At 37.1% G+C, this 22,422-nt stretch overlaps 2 protein-coding genes across 2 annotated transcripts in view; both read left to right on the forward strand.

Annotated features, from left to right (window-relative positions):
• Positions 1-4,909: 4,909 nt before the first annotated feature.
• LOC145767332 (retinoschisin-like) lies at positions 4,910-13,673 on the forward strand. The gene is made up of 5 exons (XM_082579133.1): positions 4,910-5,188; positions 5,722-5,769; positions 6,179-6,337; positions 11,399-11,568; positions 12,564-13,673. Exons 1-5 carry the CDS (start codon positions 4,924-4,926, stop codon positions 12,699-12,701), a joined length of 780 nt encoding a protein of 259 aa, XP_082435259.1. The 5' UTR covers positions 4,910-4,923; the 3' UTR covers positions 12,702-13,673.
• Positions 13,674-18,060: 4,387 nt separating this feature from the next.
• The window catches only part of LOC145767083 (uncharacterized), a 65,242-nt gene continuing 60,880 nt past the window's right edge, over positions 18,061-22,422 (forward strand). Inside the window, exon 1 of the mRNA XM_082578830.1 lies at positions 18,061-18,401. Within this exon, the coding sequence (XP_082434956.1) occupies positions 18,154-18,401 (248 nt within the window). The 5' untranslated portion in view covers positions 18,061-18,153. The remainder of the gene's footprint in view (positions 18,402-22,422) is intronic.

Consider the following 22,422-nt stretch of genomic DNA (forward strand, 5'->3'; position numbering starts at 1 on the left):
CCGGGGAAGGCAAGGAAGCGAATCTTCGTGGCTAGTGACCACATTCAGGTATGGGCTTTAAGCGTCTTGCTAAAGATACGCAGCCTTGATGGACATGGTCTTGAGTTGTATCCAATCGGCATCGTTTCAATTGCGGTGCCAGGGCTCTCACCACTCTGTAAGTCAGCCGGCGGTTATGCAACCGTTCTTGATTAATAACGTGCAGCAACACAACGTAAGTTAATACTATTTTATCGAGTTTGTTTGCTTATTTTACGTAATATTGTAGTGTAGTATACTTTCTTTGCAAGAATACTTTCATATGTATTTTCACCTCGGTATACCTTTTAAGTAAAATAGGGTGCATGAGTTTGTCAAAACATATTTAAGGGTGCATCTTAACAGAAAAGATTGAAGAGCACTGCTCTAGACATCTACTGTACATCAATAATAATTAGGAAGTATGAAATATGAAGTTGAATAAAGCATTTAAATATCTTCAATAATATTTTCATTATAAGATTCAATTTGAATAAGGACCTTCTGATGATCCTCCTTTTAGGGTGGAACAGGCTGTCAAGGGTTTAGAGACTAATAACTATATTTAAATTGCAAGGGTACATGCAAGATGTGCTAATGTCAAGAGAGCCGCAACAAGACTGGCGAAGTGTTTTGTTTGTGGGAAATGCAGTAAAGGAAGGAATGAAGTGGAAGGCCATGATGATGAGTTCTGCCATGGCATCGAAACAGTGACAGACTTCTGTTATCTGGGTGATCGGATAGATGGAAGTGGTGGATGTGAAGCAGCGGTGACAACAAGGGCAAGATTGGGCTGGGCAAAGTTCAGGGAATGTGGGGAAATGTTGTATGGCAGAAAATTTTCACTAAGGATGAAAGGAAAAGTATATCGGAGCTGTGTGCGGCCTGCAATGCTATATGGTAGCGAGACATGGGTATTGAGAGAGAGTGAACTGGCAATCCTGAGAAGAACGGAAAGGTCAATGGTGAGAGCAATGTGTGGGGTGAAAACGAGAAGGGAAAAAAGGACTGAAGAATTGTTGGATATGCTAGAGATGAGAGAGACCATTGACCAAATGGCAAGGGCAAATGGAGTAAGATGGTATGGACATGTGATAAGGAGGGAGGAAGGAAGTTTTCTTAGAAAGGCACTAGATCTAAAGATGGATGGGAAGAGGAAACGCGGTCGTCCAAGAAGAACGTGGAAACAACAAGTGAAGGATGAATTTAAAAAAATCGGACTGAAGGAGGAAGATGCAAGGGACAGGGTGAAATGGAGAAAAGAGATAAAAACAATTGCTGCGCGGAAACAATCGGCCACCCCCACTAGTGGGGAACAAACCGACGATGGATTATGATGATGATGAAATTAAATATCTTCAAAGGTACATCGAAGCTCTCCAGCGGACTGTAGGTCCATTTCAAATGCACTACTTCGATCAAGGGCGCTGATGTGTTTGTTTCTTCTCATCTAAGCAGCACATTGTTTGAGAGCACATATTTGAGACCTTAAAAAATGCATTTTGACGTTATTCTTAGGCTAACGCATAGCGCATACCCATATGTTGAATTGATGACAATAATCTGCAAATTAATTTAAAGAAAACTTTTCTTACATAAAACTTGCTGCGGTATTTCTTCAAACTCTTGCTTTACCCAATGGTGAAATCTAGATTTGTCGGCCTCGATAAAAAGGCAAAACTTGATGTTCTGTTGGTTCCTGGTGTAGATATTACAGTATCAGATATTTCGAAAAAACATTTGATATTTTTTTCAATGCAGTTGAATATTTACCTTTTTTTTAATTTGTGAAAAGAATATGTGGCACTTGAACAGTTAGGCCTACGATAATTAAAATTGTTATTTGTTAATTATTTGAAAGTTCAAAAATGTGTCGCGAACAGCACCAAAATGTTGTCGCGAGTATAGCGTTTTTGAGACCCTTAAATGTAGAAAGTAAGCTTTGTCTGGAAAAGTGACAAAATAAAGAAAAGAAATTGCTGAATGGTATCACCCAATGCACAATTAGTTGGCTTGACGTTCTTCAATAGCGGGAAGTAAAAATGCTAACCAGGTGGAATTCATGTTTAGTGTATACTGTAAGTTTAATGTAAGGAAAAAAACTTTCTCGAAATAAATGCGTTTTTATGGACTTTAGACTTCTTTGATTATTTTATTATGCAGAGATTCGTTGATAAGCAAAATTTTAATAATAGACTTTGGGACTGCCACTAAATTGAATTTCATAATCATTCATTAAAGCAGAGTCAGGCACGATAGAGGGTTTGCAAAGAAAGTTTTCTGTGGCGCGTGGCTTATAGGCTAGATAAGTTATTTAACTCCGTCATAGGCGACCCCACTTGAAGAAGGAATAAAACCAGAAGAAGAAGAAGAAGATTTAACTCTGTCATAAAACGGCAGTTCATCGAAAAAACAAAGACGTTAACTGAAACTGCATTTTGCATAATAAAAGGCGATGTGACTATCACTTTCATTGCCAGTTTCTTTTACAACAGTTAGGTTTTTAATATAACAATAGCTATCTGAAGATGTAGCCTGATTTGGCACATTTTGCAGATTTTAATTACCGCTACTGCTACTGTCTGACTGAAATTTTCCAAGAAAACCTAGTTTGCGATAAACATTCATAACTTTTTCAAGAAGGTGGCAGGGCAGTTGAGTTGTTTACTGTTCATGCGTAGATATTACTTGCAATTAGTTCGCCTGGTGCAGACCATTCCAATAAAAAAGGAAGAAGCATTGATATTAGGCCTATCTTTGTAGCGATTTTTGAAATTACTTTGATGTAGTATTTGACAATGATTCCACGCAGTGGCGGCTGGTGAGTTTTAGAAATGGGAATGCTGCGTGTTCGCCAAGGGCGAATTCAACAGCGGGAGGTCTGGGCGGCCTCCTCCAGAAATTTTTGAAAAATCACATCTAATTTGGTGCATTCTGAGCGTATTTTCAGCTCTAAATTGTGATAAAAGTTTAAGATAAAACTGGGTTAGTTAAGAGTTTCGCAATATTTTGTAATATTTTGAAGGGTATGATCAATGTGAATAACACGTTTTAGCTATTGTGCTGTCACAGCATCTGAGCACGACAGTATAGCCAAATGAAACTCACATGATAAAACAGTGTTAGTATCAGTAAAATATTAAGCTAATATTCATTACAGTAACAGGCGGCAGGCCTGAATGGTCAGTCATAAACAACGGCTGCAAAGCTTAAAACCAAACAAGTGGTTAGTCATGTGAACAACGTTTAAAAGGCCAAATTAAAAAATGCCAAACAACATTTTTGGGCAAAAAAAACAACAAAAAAAGCCAAAAAGCTGCCAAATTTTGAAAAAATGCCAAGCAGGATTTTTTCATGCCAAACAGCATAAAAAATGCCAACCTGGCAACCCTGAATTGTGCTGTTTGTAACGGAAACGACTAGAACATCACACAACTAAGGCGAAAGAGCCACGCAGCTTGAGTCCTGTCTTTGTCATGAGTTACCAAGGGGTGTGGGAGGACTTGTATACCTGGGACTGGTATACAAGTCCCCCCACCCCCCTTGATAACTCATGACAAAGACAAGACTCAATGGACATGGCTTTTTCGCCTTAGTTGTGTGATGTTCTAGTTGTTACCGTTTGCAACACAGCACAAGCTTTTGCTATTCGTTTGTATTGGCAACTCAAGAAAACACGCGGCTCGTTGACGTCACGATCGAGTGTTTCTTTTATTGTAACCTTGCGCAAAATATTTCACAGCACGCAGAGTTGCCAAATATCATTTACACAGTCAGCAATTCTGTGAACAGAAAACATAAACTACATTTTGGACAGAAGAAACGCTAAGATATTTAAGAAACTTTTCGTGAAAACTTTCATGGGAGTGCTGCAGCACCACAGCACACACTCGCGAGCCGCCCCTGATTCCATACGGATCCTCGCTAACTCAACGTAGCGCAACAGAAACAAACAAAAAACCGCCAGACCCCATCCACAAATGCACCATTATTCCCAAACACTTTGAAATTTACTCATTGCTCTTACTATAGTTATTTACTTCTGACCATACGTGACAAACTTACTCACTCACAATTAATTTATTGTTTTAAAAAATGCTTGTAGCCTACAACATAACGTGAAATTCTATCAAGATGAACTGAATATCTTTGCCTGGAAATTATTTTTAGATATCATAATAGTTTGCAATATATAACATCGATATTACATAAGAGTGCTAAATACACAGAAGCCAAGTAGACCGAATCGACCAAAAAACAAATAAACACCTTAGCAATTTGTTTTTATTTGAATAATTCGAATAATATGAATTTGGCTAAGAACCTTACAAAAGTCCACCAGTAGTGAAGCACTAGGCCGTGTAACTTATTACCGGCCGCTAGAAAAATTTCGTTTAATGTAGCTTAGATCCTTGGCAGTTGCTGGTGCATAAAGAAGACGGTTAAGAAGGTTTGGAGAGCATAGAATCTAGCCTATATTAGTTTTGTTTATGTCATTTTATATGTGTGCCTACATCAAATATACCTTTACAAACTGTATTTCTTATCGTAATACTTTTATCTATATTTATATATTTATTTTTATTTATATATATATATTTATATTTATCTATATTTTATCTATATTTATATATCTATATTTATTTATCAATCAAATATTTTTTATTTTCATCTATAAATTTGCAAAATGACAGCATCTAAGTTGAAAACTGCAACGCTTTTAACATGACACTATTCAATGAAAGTCCAAGGCAATAATAACTTTCTTAATTCAAACTACAAGAGTTCGTCTAAAACACCCTGTGTTACTTTCCATAAATTTATTCTCATTCTCAGTTATTTATTTCTTCACCACGTTTTTTTTTTGTTTCAAGCATGTGAGCTGGGTTGTTGCTGACAAAGCTGATGATGATTGTCGCAAAACTGATTATTATCACAGCGTTGTTCTTATTCTCTGTGGATGCTCAGTCCGAAGATCTTTGTCTTCCTCTTCGACGTGATCCAGGGATATCTCAGCAAACAGAAGTGATCTTTGGACGAGCGGGAAAGCGAGGACCGACAGGATTGCAGGGAATCAAGGGAGACCACGGACCCCCAGGACCTCCTGGACGATGCAATTGTAATCGTTATGATGTGGATCAACTTCTGCAGCGAGTTCGAGTTCTCGAAGGTTATTACGTTGATGGTAGTTGAATATTTTTGTTATATCTAGGCTTACATCGGAGATTGAAGTTTTAGATTTAGTGGACGGAAAAGCAAAAAAGCCAATCCTTATGTCCACCTTCAGACATACTTCTAAGTGGCTTACCAAAGACACAGACACGTGCTCTTGAATTGTGTCGAACCAGCGCCCTTTTGAGTGGCGTGCCAGGGTTCCCACCACTCAGCTATGCACCCGACAGCTAGATATAACTTGGACATTAACAGATTATAATTATATACTGTACGTCTATAAAGAACCGGTGATTGATTGGATTTATAGATGAACTTCTTCTATAGAGTCTTCTAAATTTGATTAATACACCACAAATCGACTCATTCTTGTGCGAAAGAGTTGCATATTGAAAGTTCCCACTTGCTGCACTGGGTGGTAAGCTGACAAGAAGATGGTCCTGGGACTTGGTGCTGTTTAGGGATTGATACCCCAAACAGCACCAATGAACTGCAGAGCTACGTGAACTTAAGGAGTGGCTTTTTTTGCAGATCACGTAAAACTTCTCAGACTTGTACATCTAAACGACATTAATCTGGGTAAGTTTTTATTAAACAAATTGAAGGAACATTTTTGCCAGTGGCTTTGATGTTCATTTGCTACATTAGAGCATCAAATAAGAACACGAAAAATTCTTTCGTGCTTCACCGACGGCTTGCACAGTTTACCGTTGTTCATCCTGCTAGCAAAAAAATGCACAATTTAGGTATACTGTAAATACAATCTCAGGGTAACTGGAAGATGCTTTTAAAAGTTATTAGTGTAACTTTATTTTAAATCAAACTTAGGCTTAACGGAAAAATTACCAACAACCATTGGACCAATGGGTTACTGACTTAGCAAAAAGATATTGCAAACTAATTGATGATTGCACGTTTTTTTTTCGTTGAGGCTTCAGATCAAAGCTTTTTAGTGATATTTTTCGTAGTAACAAACTCTTATATTTAGCCTTTCAGTGTCTTGTCGGCGTCAAAAGCGGGGAGGTGCAAGATGCCGACATGACTGCGTCATCAAAGTACAGTTCTCGTGATGTCGCTTCCGAAGGAAGATTGGATAAGGTTGCTGTGGGTAGCCAGAGTGCTGCTTGGGTGCCAGCATCTAGTAGGCGTAAGTTTTAATAGTATCTCGCAGGCAATACCAAGCGCATATATCATTTTCTGCTCCGTACTAAGATTCATATTTATTTTCGTAAATCATATCTTTGAAAGTAATGTGCTTGTTTAATCACAAAATAGAACTTTTAGTAAAATGTGTTCTTGAATAGTTTGTTGCAGAAATGCCACAACAAAAGCGTACTGGAATATTACAAAGCTAATGATCACACTGAATTAAAGCGCTGTGTCTGTCTTTTTTGTCACACAGCAACAAACTTGATATGCAAGTGCAATGTTTACAATCTTGATCAAAATGGGATTCTTTATATTAAAACATAGACATATACTGTAGACAGACATAGACTTAAAACGTATCATTCTTCTTCCCTCTGATAGTTTTGCTTCTCTTTGCAGAAGAAACAATTAATTGCCATGGTAATTATTCTATCATTATCGATGCAGCCTTTGATAAAAAAAATGCTGCACTAGCAAACTTGGCCAGCGTTTCCGGTATCGTGCAGTCTCCCAAACAGTTCTTAATTGGCTTCTAATTCGTCTTGTTGAAAAAGAGGTCTGAATATTGTTCGCTGTCTGCCACGGGAACCCAGCCCAAAGCACCCCCTAGGCAAATATTTTCGTATTCTTCTTTTACAATGATACGTTCAAGGAAGTTAAACTGTATTTTGGTTTGGTTTGGTTTGGTTTGGTTTTGAATCTTTATCCTCGGACTGACAAAGCCTTGATAGGTTATTCCTGGTACTTGTTCGCATACTTGTAGAGGCACTTGACGCAGGGCCGGTTACCGAGATTGGCAGAGTGAAGTTTTCCGATTGTTGAAGTCTTGTTGCCAAGAAATTATTCCATTCACTAGGTGCCGCTGAATGGAGAGCAGTCCTGAAATGCGTTGCTCATATTCGTATAAAGCAGAAAGTCGGTAGTCAGCAGAATGAAAGAAGGAACTGAAGGTCATTTTTTGTTATAACACAAATTTATAACATTTGAGTTGTGCTGTATATTACTTTCTTTTATTGTTGTACGTGGTCCACTACGTATGTAAAACTTATTTTACTACAGTAAAAGTTTTGCTCTGCGCAATTAGGGAATGATGTCAAACGAAACGGCGCGCTAAAGTCCTCAAGTGATGGTTTTCAGAACTACCAAACCCGAAATAAATGAGAGTGACAGGGTTATAACAATTAAGTCAGTCACCAGATTGTGTTCAAGTTTAATAAAAAATGTATGAGATAGAATGTTAATGAGAATGCATAAATTCATAACAGCTGACTTGCAATCTTCGATCCCATGCATCAATCTTTTAGATTTCTGTACTTTATCACACAATATTAGGGTGCATCATCTGCCCCTCATTTTTTTTGTTTGATTTTTTGCAGTGGATTAAAATGTTCCTTTTTATGATTGTTGAAGATGTGCAACTTTTCAGAAGAATTCATTAACATCTAGGGGTACCACAATTGGATTAAATTATGTCATTTTGTGTTATTTTGGGGTCATTCCATGGCTACTGGTACAGTTGTAGAACCACATGTCGTAGATTTTTTATGAAATGTCATGTGTAGAACCTCCGTGCAATTCTGAGAAAAGTGATACCAATTTTACCAAAATCGGCAAAGTACTTTTTCAGATATCGGCGATTGAAAATTTGCTCTTTTTGTGATTGCTCATGCGTAAACATTAGCTGCAAATTTTGTTTGACTTATTATGAAGGTGTTTTAAATGGTAACTTGAAAATACCACTGCATATGAGTTATCCAAAGTAAGGAGATTCTAAAAAGATATATTGTTTGTTTTTATATCACTACAGGCCACCAAGTGGCTAGTTTCACACATGACTATTTGTGATCAGTCATGCATGACGAAACTTTGATCGCTTATAGCAAAAAACTCTCTACTTCGATTTTTCTGCAACTTGGCTTAAATGAAAGGTAATTTTCTTGGTTTTTTAGCTGCCAAATATGAAGTGGGATATTTGAGCAGATATGAGGTAGTTTGCTGTAGTAAGTGCACCATGTATTTTTTAAAGTGAAGAAAGGATGGGTAGCACAGTTTAAACAACTGACTGAGGAGAGACGTTAAAACTAATTCCGTGACCGGTTACAACGTCGTATGCAACAGTTACAACGTTAAGTTGGGAGTCTCATGAATTGGACAAACACAAACTGAATGGGTTCCGGAAGCTCCTACCAAAACGCACCATTTTGGCCTTAATGTGCAAAATTTTGACAAACCAATCTTCATATCTGGTTGTCTCTTTTTAAACTCCTGATACAACTCATTTAGTGTCACCAAAACCAATCTTCCAAAACCTCAACCACGTCAACAAAGAGCTTTCCTTCAAGAGATTATTGATTTTGTGTTGAAGTTCTATGAAGATGATGAATTTAGTAGGTTACTTCCAGGTCAAAAAGATAAAGTGTCTGTGGGCAAAAAATGCTATCAACAAAAAAGATTGGTTTTGGTGACACTAAATGAGTTGTATCAAAAGTTTAAAAGAGACAACCAGATATGAAAATTGGTTTGTCAAAATTTTGCACATTAAGGCCAAAATGGTGCGTTTTGGCAGGAGCTTCCGGAAGCCATTCAGTTTGTGTTTGTCTAATTCATGAGAATCCTAAGTTACCGATAGAGGCGGGAAACTTGGCAGAATCTTACAAAGACTTGCTTTCTTTAATGGTTTGTGATATTACCTCAAGAGAATGCATGTTTTGCAAATGTGACCATTGACCAATGTTCATCTTTAGAAGTTTTGAGAAGCTACATTAACTCGCTGTTTGAGGATCATGACGAAGACATCACTTTTAAACATTGGACGACAGTTGATAGAGCAGAAATTGTTACGATGATCACGAGTGTTTCAGATTTCATAGAAACCTTGATTGAGAAGCTGGTCTAACTTCTTCCACATAGTTATGTGTCCAAAGCACAATCAAATTATTACAAGTCCAGAAAAGAAAATTTGCAAGAAGGTGAAGTTTTGATTGCAATAGACTTTTCAGAGAATTATTCCTTTCATGTGCAAAAAAAAATGCAGGGCTTTCACTGGCCACACGCCCAAGCAACTGTGCATCCAGTACTTTGCTATTACAAAAACGCCGACTCCGACATGGTTGAACACTTATCTCTTTGCTTTCTATCAGGCATACTGGTTTATGACGTGCAAATGGTGTATTACATTGAAATTGCAAAGTTTAAACATCTTGTCAAATTTATCTTGTTGTGCTGTGGCTGGTACTGGTTTTTAGCACCGTGCCAAGTCAATGCACCAACAAACGACTTGCGCTTTGTTGAAGTCTTACACCAACAAAGAAGAATACAAGCTCTCTGGTAGCAAAGGTAGCACTCAAGTATTTCATGCTACACACATGGTACTTGTCTGGGGAACTTGCTCCCTTTGCCTTTTACAGCACCAAGACACTGCCAGCTGAGAAAGCAGCAATGGCAAGAGCAATACTAAAGAAAATAAAAAGTTTCAGACAGCCATTAAAAAGATTTGGAGAAGTTTTGGAAAACCAAGGTTGATTCCAGTGTTCTTCATTGATTAGATCGGCCAACTTGGTGGCCGGCAACACTGGAATCAACCTTGGTTTTCCAAAACCTTCTCCAAATCTTTTTAATGGCTGTCTGAAACTTTTCATTTTCTTTAGTATTGCTCTTGCCATTGCTGCTTTCTCAGCTCCTGCCAAAACGCACCATTTTGGCCTTAATGTGCAAAATTTTGACAAACCAGTTTTCATATCTGGTTGTCTCTTTTTAAACTCCTGATACAACTCATTTAGTGTCACCAAAACCAATCTTTTTTGTTGATAGCATTTTTTGCCCACAGACAATTTATCCTTTTGACCTGGAAGTAACCTACTAAATTTATCATCTTCATAGAACTTCAAAACAGAATCAATAATCTCTTGAGGGAAAGCCCTTTGTTGACGTGGTTGAGGTTTTGGAAGATTGGTTGTGGTGACACTAAATGAGTTGTATCAGGAGTTTAAAAAGAGACAACCAGATATGAAGATTGGTTTGTTAAAATTTTGCACATTAAGGCCAAAATGGTGCGTTTTGGTAGGAGCTTCCGGAACCCATTCAGTTTGTGTTTGTCCAATTCATGAGAATCCCAATTTAACGTTGTAACTGTTGCATACGACGTTGTAACCGGTCACGGAATTGGTTTTAACGTCTCCCCTCAGTCAGTTGTTTAAACTGTGCTACCCTTCACTTTAAAAAATACATGATACACTTACTACAGCAAACTACCTCATTTCTGCTCAAATATCCCACTTCATGTTTGGAAGCTAGAAAGCCAAGAAAATTACCTTTCATTTAAGCCAAGTTGCAGAAAAATCGAAGTAGAGTGTTTTTTGCTATAAGCGATCAAAGTTTCGTCATGCATGACTGATCACAAATAGTCGTGTGTGAAACTAGCCACTTGGTGGCCTGTAGTGATATAAAAACAAACAATATATCTTTTTAGAATCTCCTTACTTTGGATAACTCATATGCAGTGGAATTTTCAAGTTACCATTTGAAACACCTTCATAATAAGTCAAACAAAATTTGCAGTTAATGTTTACGCATGAGCGATCACGAAAAGGGCAAATTTTCAATCGTCGATATCTGAAAAAGTACTTTGCCGATTTTGGTAAAATTGGTATCACTTTTCTCAGAATTGCACGGAGGTTCTACATATAAAATTTCATAAAAAATCTACGACATGTGGTTCTACAACTGTACCAGTAGCCATGGAATGACCCCAAAATAACACAAAATGACATAATTTAATCCAATTGTGGTACCCCTAGATGTTAATGAATTCTTCTGAAAAGTTGCACATCTTCAACAATCATAAAAAGGAACATTTTAATCCACTGCAGAAAATGAAACAAAAAAATGAGGGGCAGATGATGCACCCTACACAATATGCTACTTGGCTTTTCATTACCTGTTCTAAAATCTAGACAACCATGTCATGTCTCATACAGAAACAAGATAACAGATCTAATGACATCAGAGGAACCAGTAAATCAAAGTAAATAGCTAAAACTCATAACAATCATTGTTTCAGAAAGAAAAGGAGAATGGCTGCAAATTGATCTAAGATCGCCGACTTTTGTCACTGGCGTAATCACACAGGGACGGAATGCCTACTCTCGTTGGGTGACCAGCTACAAGATAAAGTACGGAAACTCTACAGCTGATCTTGATTACGTCATAACGAGCGACGGAGTTCCTAAGGTAAGTGACCTTACAATTATTTCATCTTGTGCTTAATCTACTTCTACAGTAATGCTTACAGGCCTAGTCATGGTTAAATTATTGACATATACTATGAATTCCTGATGCAAACCAACACAGAAATTCTGCAAACAATTAAAGCAAGAAAATTGAAATCTTTTAGCTGTATGATTCACAATAATTCTATATAAAGACAATTACTAGAAGGAAAATTAAATGGAAAACGAAACAGGGGCAGACCACTAAGAATTTAGACTAATGATAATGAAGACTAGTCAGGACTTGATCACAAAACTGCAGAAGAAAAATCTCGCAGCAGAGAAACTTGGCGCTTCATTGCCTCCAACCCTCGAAGAGAGGAAGGAGCTAGATGATGATGATGTTTCTATATCAAGTTTTCTTTACCCGGTTGCGTAGCCGAGTTGTGAGAGCGCTTAAGTGATGTTTGAAAGGACATCGGTTCGACATCTCTCGCGTTCACGCCATTAAGTTTGGGTAAGGAATTATGCAAAAGAAAGCATTCTGTTGTGTTGTAGTTTACAATGTAGTACTTTGATACAATGTTACAACAACGGGCGCAAAATATAAAGATTTAATATTTTTTCTTCCAAGTTAATGAATAACGCAACGCTCAACCAAAAATGTGACAAGTAGTGACATAATTTCGCATCTCTTTTACTTCTAGAAATTCCGGATTTGTCAGCTTTAATGAATTTTTACCTTCAGATTGAGAAAGCTTCTTTGAACTCTACAATGTAGAGTTTTGAACCATTGACGCAGGTCCGGTCACCGAGATTGACAGAATAAAGTTTCCGCTTGTTATCTGAGAATTATTTCATCCAACAGTTTCCACTGAATGGAGGGCAGTTGTTGAAATGCGTTGCTCAAGCGTACATGCCGAGAGTCGAACCAACGCCGCTGATCTCCTTTCTGTGTAAAGTTAGGCACTTAAGCAACTGAGCTATTCGGGCGGTCATGTGTTTCTTTTTGTATAGTTGTTTCAAGGAAATCGCGATCGGAACAGCTACGTGCTCAACAAGTTTCCTCAGCCTGTCATAGCCAGATACCTTCGTCTTGTCGTCATATCCTGGCACCAAATGATTTCCCTTCGACTGGATTACACAACTTGCTAGAAGACTTCTTTGTGATAACCTGGGAAAATCAAGAATTTAACTACTTTTTAAAGTAAATCAAAGCCTGTTTCAAAACACTGACATGTGCCATATAAGGTTGGATACACCGACAACTGATCTTTCGGCCAATTTCGATAATACAGTATTTGTCCAATCAGTCGATTGAAGGTCAGTTTGTGCCCTTTATTTGTGCATTAGTAATAACCGACCTTCAACAGCGGATTCATGTTGTTGCACAACGAAAACAGTAGTTAAATTTGCTTAAATACCAAGTTTGCTTAATCGGTGGATAATCTGCTGCGGTGTATCCAACGCTTACTATTATGCTTTGTTCGAATAACAGAATAATTGATTTTACTGTATTTTGAAGTTTTTTGCCTTGATTGGTTTGCTGATGAGTGAATTGAAACGAAACCTTTCCAAGAACTGCCACAGTGCTTTATTTTTCATCTGATTTATCGCGAAGTAATTGTTTGTGAGAATATCACTAACTAGCAGAGATGAGCAGCCGCTATTAGGAAAGTAACGCGCTATCGCTACTCGCTTTTAGTTGATAAAAAAATAACGTCTTACCGCTATTAGTGCCAAAAGTAGCGCGCGCTACTGCTACTTCTACGCGCTAATTTTGTCTTAAAACTTAAAACTGACACTGGAAAGCTCTATGTACCTTGCAAAGCTAAAATGATCTTGAAAACAAATGATGTCACGCTTCAGTAGCGGGCAGCAAAAGTACGACTGAAGCAAATGTAGCACTTCTCCGTTACCGCTATATTGTAACAAAAGTAGCGCACTAGTTGTGGCGCTACAAAAGTAGCGCGCTCCTGTCCACCTTTGCTAACTAGTATTTGAAACATTTTACTTGAAAACTTGTGTTCGATTTGAGAAGAAAGCCTATGAGCAATAGTTTATTCTAAATTATTGTTCGTTTTTTTCGTGACACTGTATTATTATATCATAAAATTATAAACTTGATTTCTTCATGCGTTTTCATGGCGAAACCATGCAGTTGAAGTTGTGCAGATGTGGAAACACAAGTAAGTCAACTTTAATTATCATCTGCAAGATTGTCATGAATTGTCTTTCCACAATGAACGTATGTGCACCCTGATAGCGTAGAACTAAGAAGATTCGAACTTCGGTCATTTGTTCTCCCAACTTGGCCTCTTAGTCAACAACAAAAAACATCAAGGAACATCAAATAATTTATTTTTTCAAAAAATTTTAATCCCGAAACATTTGGAAAAAAACTGAAGCTGAGTTCCACTCTTTATCTGCAAGGAAATAGTTGTAAAATTTTGCATTGCCACATATTGTACTTTTCCTCAAAATGTCTTCTTTTTTCGTGTGCCTTCTATTTTACGACATACATGACATGTGGACCTAATAGACCCCAAGAGTGATAGAGTGCACTGGTTGCAGCAGTTGAGAGATGTTGCCTGAATTACTGCCTCATCAGCAAAAAGAAGAAGAAGAAGAAGAAGAAGAAGAAGAAGAAGAAGAAGAAGAAGTGTGCCAAACTTCACTTTCAATTTTGTTGTTTTGGTTAACTAATGTTCCCAATGAACATTGGAAACAAGATTTCGACTGAGATTTTAAAGTTGAAACAATACCATAATCGTATTTAAATTGTTCTGAGTTATTTATTCAACCCAAGGTATAGATTAAAGTTCAGGAAAGATATGACTTTTGGGGGTCGTCCCACTCCCACAGTTTGTCCGTTCTTTCACTGACCGAAGAGGAAATAATATGCCTGAGTAGTAATATTATTTGATACCTTTTTGGGTACAAGCATCCCTAATTTTATGTTTGTGCAAAAATTATAAGATATGGTATTTTCACATTCTTTTATGATGTCCTACGACCTATACGGGAACATTAGGAACTCTGTTTATGCTAAATTTCGACTTTAAACAGCATAATGCCACAAAAAAACTAAGTTTCATGAATCATGAAGCAACAAATGCATCTTACAAATAGGTTTGTGTCGTAACAGTGGATCTACTACCGATGCAGGCCATTCGGTTGTATAATGTATATTGTATGTGTCAGCAGTAGTGTAATTGCTGGAGTTTAAGAAACATAGAAGAAGCTTTGTTGGTAATATTCAAAGACTAAACTTTATATCAAATCTTAGGAATGGTGCAATTTCTAGCTAATTTACTGAATATATCAATACTATTTCTGACATCTTTAAAAGCAGTTGCTGTGCTTGATGACATGAGTGATCAAGAGGATCGCGGATTAGTGGTTTTACCACTAGAAAATACGGGTGACGTTACAGATAAAGAAAATGACAACAAAAATGTGCTAGAAAATCATGTTTTACAAAGGGTTGCAGACGAGGTTGAAGGATTTCATCCAAGCATAGAATGAGCAAGATTGCTCCGAACCAAGCAGAAAAGGAAAACAGAAACGAAGGAAAGTTGTCAAAATATCAAGGAAAGAAAATATAAAACTGTCACAAACAATACCTGAAGCAAAACCTCAACCGTTACAGGAAACCTATGATGGTGGAAAACTACAATATAATAAACGGAACAGTCGAGTCGCTTGTTCGATTTCTCACGGACCACTAATTATAAGAAGTGGTGATTGTGTCTTTTTCAAATATTGTAAACATATCCGTAATTGCAGCTTGGTGCTTGCGCAAGGAGATTGACGGAAATATAAAGCACTTGCAATTCAGAAAAGATGTCGTACAAACATTGTTGGCCAAGATTTAGGATAAACCATTTCGACCTGGGCCAAGTAACATGTACTTGATATGTTGCAGTTTTGTTGTGTTGTAAAATATACTGTAGCCTAAGCATTTAAACCGATACAATTGGCGAGGTAACACAATAAACACAGGTGATTCTGATTACTCTTTGACACAACGCAGCGCATAGTGCACGAAAAACGAATTTCCCTCCTTGACTTCCCAATGTTTCAAAATGAGAATATACCAATTTCACAAAAACAAACAAGAAATTAAAAAAATACTCCATTATGTTGATGTTGAGTATCAGTAGCTAATGCAAGAATACCAAATATGAAAATTTCCACGTGCACCTGAGTAGGGCAGGGATTAACAGCAAGGTAGTATTGGGTGCAGGGGCGGATCCAGGTATTCACGTTAGGGGGGGCGATGTCATTGACTTTTAGGCAAGTGATCAGCCAGGCACAAATAACGACGGGGGTCTCCCCTAGAAAATTTAGATCAAGTTTGATGCGTTGAGAGCATTTCGAACACAAATAATGAGAAATTGACATTCTATAACTTAAAAAACCTTCAACAATGCTGTTGTTTAACAAAGGGAGAGATAAAGAGCTGATATGCCCTTGCCATGTCAAGTTGTAGCCTGAGCAACCTAGCCGCATTTATAGTTGAGACTGAAGGTTTCACTCTTGATTGTTTCACGGCAATTTAAAAATTGACCTCGGAAAGATAATAACAGGTAATTTTGTCTTCCCAATATTGATGCAAACATTGAGGTTATAGACTTACTGTATAACTTCGAGGTTTTATTCCTCTGACAAGTTTTGAATTGTTACAAAGAGCAATGAGGAAAGGTTATGCATACATTCAACATAATGAGCAACAAAAGTGGGAGCCAGGTCAAAACACTGGTTTATGCTCCACCCCCCGTAAAATCGCCACTATAGGCTAAGTATAGATTGTAAATTTTTATTTTGGACCAGCGAAACACTACAATTTGTGCAATAGAATGGCAGTTAAACATAGTTAAATGACGATCAAAAGATATAGTCCTCCTTAAAACGTGTCATGCACTGTCGCTGCACCAGACAAAAAAAGAAACTAACAATAACAGAAACAACTATTTCTGGACTTCACAAATAAAACGAAAATAAAAAGCTACTTTGCCGGTACGGGTAATACTAACAGGTGTCGTACCTTTGACTACAACACTAAGTTAAGTTTACGATTTCTACTGTTGGCAAATCGATTTACCACGGAGTCTGTGTCAATTAAAATGTCCCGATGCTGGTATCGTAAGGCCAATCCATTCAGTCTTTCCTCGCCAATGCTGTTCCTCAGCCAGGTTTTCAACGACCGAAGAGATGAAAAGCTTCTTTCGGCTGATGCTACGCTGACTGGCAAGGTTAATAGTATTTTTAGAAGAGAGTCTACGATTGTGTAGGCCTACACATTTTCATCACACGGTTGTAAAGCTTCTTCGGTAAGACTGCAGTATTCGTCATCGGTAAGACTGTAGCAGTCGCCGGAACAGTTTTATTTTCCCACTTCTCCTTCCATAGTTGGATCTCTGAACCTAGAGCAGATTCCACACTATATACATGACGTAACAAGCCGTTGTAGGCATTGCAAATGACTTTTGTCAATGCTATCGGGTCAGTACTTGAGCAATTTCGTGGTAGCAATGATGTTAGGTGTCAAGATGCTAAAGTCTCATTGAAAAAAATTGAGCTTTGCTGTTTCTAGATGCAATTTCAAGGTAGAATTTCAATGGTTTTAGTTCCACGTCTGACCGTCAAAGTTGCCAATAACCTGCTCTGTCCAACCAACTTATCTAGGCTAAGGGATTTATCGCTATGCTCTACAGTGCCGGCAAAAAGTTTAGAAACTTTTTAAATTTTAGTAATTTCGTTCGGTAATTAGACTCTGCGACGAAATAATAGCCTTATAGGCCTACTATGTTATTATTATAGCCTAGCCTAACCTAATCTTTGAACATGACGAAAGACTTATTCAGCATTGCTTTCGATATGTTGTTTTCCAAATCGTATACATATAAATGAAGAATAAAGCTACTTTCTTGGGTTTTAGGGGGGGCGATCGCCCCAATCGCCCCCCTCTGGATCCGCCCCTGATTGGGTGGTGAAGTAGCAACAGCATTGAGAATAGTTATTGGGTGAAATCGAAACTCTTGGCAGCAATTTGCTAAACTCCAATGAGGTATTAGTAGCTACAAAAGAATAAATAAAATGCATTCAAACAAAATAAAGAATCTATATTTGGATCGATTAAAAAAGCCGATCAGGGCAAAAAATAAGATCGAATTACATTTGCTTCAAACTAAAATCGAATGCATAGCCTATATGCTTTGGCTGTTTAAGATTAAATATAAAAAAGGACTATTTAAGTTCTTTTTTGTTTCATTTTTCATTGACTTATTGATATGTGGCGTATGTTAAGCAACAGTTTTAAATTTTTGTTGTAAAACGATGTAATTTGTTGAAGATTTTTAAAATACAGAGATACAGTACATTAAACAGTTCTCTGTCATACTGTACAAACCAGAGATTTGTGACATCACAATATTAAAATATGTTTTATATTAGTATGATAAAAACTTTATAAAAAGCAACTGAACTTTGTTTTCAAGAAGCGTAGGCTTAGAATAATACGATAAAGTTAATTACTTAACTGAAAGAAATTAAAAGTCGATTCTACACTTATGAAGATAAACGCATGTGAAATTTAATTCAAATGGTGAAAATATCATTTATTTATAATCTGCCTTTTGGGATAGCAACTGTTGAAAGTAAGAGATTTGACTTTAAAATCAAAGAATCTTTCTTTCAAGACATTAAAATACTTTTTTTTTTCCTAAAGATATTTCTAGTATTCAATATTAAAATTACACTTTTTGGCAAATATAGAAAAGTCTTTGTATTAAATTCAGCTATGTCAAACTTTAATGAAGAAGACGAAAGCATATTTCGCAATTTAAGCAAGTGAGTACCTAGGATTAGATTATTCAAATAGCCATTAAGCGGTTGACCAATTAACCGTGGATATTTTTGATACCTGATATCCAAATATAATTTTGTCAGTTTACCGCATAGCATGAAAGTAAAGTAGCTGATGCGCTGTTAATGTTGCTTGCAAAGTAATGCAAATGTGAAGACTTTGAAGCTTCAGGAAAACGGCCAGCCAATGTTCAGGCTCTCTGTGAGCTCTGCTTACCATCCAGTCCACTTCTGTGGAAGCAGAAGGAGCATTTGGTGCATGTGGACTCTTTGCTACAAGACTCTGATGTGGTTTACACTTTTCCACAGTCGATGCTTTGCGCTTTATAAAAAATGTATTGCAGAAGCAGAAAATGTTGAAAATGAGTAATTTTTCATTCACATGGCATGTTTGGACATTTACAATAAACTTTACGCATTTTAAATGATGTTATAATCGACTATTTTGTGAATTTTGGAAGATCGGTTGTCTGATAGTTAACGTTTATTTCCGGATAATCGGTTATCCAACATACAGTAGAACTTGGATAACTCGTTTTCGGAAAACTTGTCAGTTTGCCCAAGTCGTCAATGATTGCCAGGTCCCGGCAGAAAGCCTATCTTTTGTACACAATCAAGTTCGGTTAAGTGGTCATCACATAATTCGTCAATTCGATTATGTCGTCACTGTTTTTCTTCCCCTGGGACGTAAAATTCGTCTAAGTTGTCACCCACCCAATTGCTGACGTGGCATTTACAGACTCTTTCGAGAAGAAATTACTGCGCTAAGACGTGTGCACGCACACACTCTATTGGGCCAGACGCACATGCGTGGAGTATGTTGGTCTGGTCCAGGGCTTCTCAAACTTTTTTGCTCTGCGACCCCATTTTGAAAAATATATTTCTATGCGACCCCATTTATTTATTTATTTATTTATTTACATCAGACTCAACATGGTCCATTTTACAATCAAACATAAAATGTAGAAACAAAGCAGATACTCAACTCCGAAGAGCTGAGTTGCATTGTACCACATACAAAGATTGATAGTAACAGTCTGTTGGCATTATTTCATAAATTCATTGATTGGAAAACAAGTTACATCGTGTTACAAACTGGTATAATTTTTACGAATGAGAACTTGAAAAGTTGTGGAGAGCTGAGTTGCATTGTACCACATACAAAGATTGATAGTAACAGTCTGTTGGCATTATTTCATTAATTCATTGATTGGAAAACAAGTTACATCGTGTTACAAACTGGTATAACTTTTACGAATGAGAGCTTGAAAAGTTGTGGTATTGTTATCAACGAATGCAGAGGTGATGCTGCGTCGTCTCCGCAGATTAAACAACATTCTGCAACAATTATTGTATCCAACACGTAAGCGATTACTATTGGATGAAAGATAGTTGCACCATAGTTGACAGGCATAAAAAGGAATACAATAGGAACGAAACAACACATTTTTAACAGCAATCGAACATTTGGAAAACCTTGCTTTTAACATGTTTCCAGCACAATACAACGACCGTAATTGTCGTTTCGTGTCTTCATCATCGGATAGCAAGTCGTTAATTATTACTCCTAAATATTTCACTAGGTCTCAAAGCAGATACGTTTTTCATTTAAATATATGATCGGATTAAAGTCAAGTTTCAACATCTTGGATTTAAATAAAACACCAACAGTTTTGTTGCAATTAAAGTTTTGTTGCATTATGGGGACATCCACGTTAATGACATTAAAACGGATCATTTTGATCATTATATTTTCTTTTTCTTTCTGACTTATCAATTGTTTTCTTTGTGCTTGCAATTGTTACCGCATGAATCTACGAAACCTAACCACTGATCCATAGTCAATTAATCTTGTAACTGGTTCCTTCAGAAACTAGTTGATAAGCTACTCTGAAATCATAATGCGAGCGGTAAGGTTACTTTTGGTCAGCACGTTACAGCAATGATAGCGTAACAATGCATCAATATTGTTACGATTGATTATATTTTATCGTTTGACAGTTCGCACCGACGGTTGCGGTCAATTGACATCATGGCAAGACTACAACCCACCAGCACTAGAATTCCATTACGACCCCAAAATTTCATTACGCGACCCCATTTGGGGTCGCGACCCATAGTTTGAGAAGCCCTGGTCTGGTCGATTGCGGGTGTGCACGCACGTGCTCTGTTGCCGATAAGAGAAGCGCTGAATTGGTGAATTCGCAAGCTCACTATCAAAAATGCATGACTACTTGGTTGACAAGACACTTGCAAGCAAAACGCGTCAAAAATATCTGTGTTCTTCAGTTAAGCTGTTAAGTGTGTTATTACTGTATATACTGTACTTTATTGTGTACCGTAATTAAATTCTTTTCTCGCTTTTCTCTTCGTCTCACTTTACCACTATCGCATTTAATTAGGTCGCGGAGCACCATGAAATTAATGCGACCCGAAACAATGGCAAAATTTAGCTGTTTGCATTGGTCGTCAGTTTGCGTAAGTCGTCACTTTTTCTTTTCCCCCTGGGGTGACGAGTTATCCAAGTTCTACTGTATATCCGTTATCCGAATAGTAAAAATTATTGATATCCGAACTCACCTTAATTTTACTACTAAACCTTTTGAGTTTAAGCGCATATTTGTGATAGACAGTATTGCGTTTAAGCCATGCTGTGTTTAAGCCTACGCACGAAGCTAACAGATCATTCGAAAGTACACTAGGCTTATTAGCGACATGGATTGATGAATTTGAAAGTTGCATTAAGGGTAGCAATTCTTTCCTGTCATTGATGAAAATTTCCTGATGACGTTTTGCAGCATCTGAAAAATATAAAATAGTAATGATGAATAATTTTACAAAACCGTAGTTTGTAAGCGCTTCACAAAAATTGTTGCAGAAACATTAATCTGTTAGACGTGAAACGTTTGTAAAAGCCCTATAAACATTGGCTCGTAAAAACACGAGAAATGTACGTGTATTACACAAGTTTCCTCAGAATTTTTCGTGTTTTTCACGACCAATGTTTATGGGGAAGAAAACTGTCCATTTACGTCTTCATAATGTTCATTATGCTATTATAGATTTACAAATTACGTTTATTGCCTATCTTTGTAGTAAGTACGCGTTTATGGCATGCGCATCACGTTATGGTTCCTACAAATTTCATACAAGGTCTTTGTTTTTATACTAATGTTTTTGTGTTTTTTCTATGCTTGACTTGAAATCACTGTGCAGCACCATCCACCTCGCTTTTTGACTCAGTCTTCATTAAACATTTTTTGCGTACTGTATCCTTTCTAGTAGTGTCTTCCCCTGAACTGTTACACAAACTGCGCAAAACCCAGTTAGTTTTTCTACCTTACAGTCTTTGAGTGGCCATTATTGTATATGTGAAATTATTAGGCGTATGACTAAATTGATGCTAAGGTCGAGAAAATTATACTTTCAGGATTTCTGTCTTTGTTTACAGTTGTACTTCTGTTGATGAGTTTAGGCATCACTTTTCAACAATAACTCAGTTGCGCGTTTATACGGTTGCATTGACACTGTCTGCTTTGTAAAGCGTTGAGGAGCAACGCATTCTGCGATGGATACAGCGTTATATAAAACAACCAAACAAGCATTATTATTATTTATAAATGAAGATATCACTTCGATTTAGTTTTGTCCGCATTGTTTATTCATTCTTTGATCGATTAGTCTGTTTCACTTTTGGTACAATCGGATAATTTATAAAGGGTGAATCTTTACAGTAACCGGCCTCTTGTACAATACATTAGTGCAAAGTTTTGAGATGTTGAATCAATGATAAAGAAAGCTGATTTGTTGTTTTTATTATGTGACGCATAGCATTATCATTTTTATTTTGCGCCCAATGCAACAACATGCAGATCCTGGAAAAACAAACATGCAGGTCATAACAACTAGGGCAGATAAAGCAACAAATGGACATGCAGTCATCAAATCAGCTGCTCAATAGGAACTCTTCTCATGATTTTATTGTATGTCTTTGCAAAACCGCCAG

The sequence above is a fragment of the Aplidium turbinatum genome, chromosome 3 (assembly GCF_918807975.1).
Source record: "Aplidium turbinatum chromosome 3, kaAplTurb1.1, whole genome shotgun sequence".
Taxonomy (NCBI): Eukaryota; Metazoa; Chordata; class Ascidiacea; order Aplousobranchia; family Polyclinidae; genus Aplidium; species Aplidium turbinatum.

Excerpts from the sequence above, each read along its gene's own strand:
- LOC145767332 (XM_082579133.1), top strand. The coding sequence starts at position 4,924 with ATGATGATTGTCGCAAAACTGATTATTATCACAGCGTTGTTCTTATTC. Across the intron at positions 5,189-5,721 it reads GCGAGTTCGAGTTCTCGAAG|ATCACGTAAAACTTCTCAGA; the intron begins GTTATTACGTTG and ends CTTTTTTTGCAG. Across the intron at positions 5,770-6,178 it reads TCTAAACGACATTAATCTGG|CCTTTCAGTGTCTTGTCGGC; the intron begins GTAAGTTTTTAT and ends TCTTATATTTAG.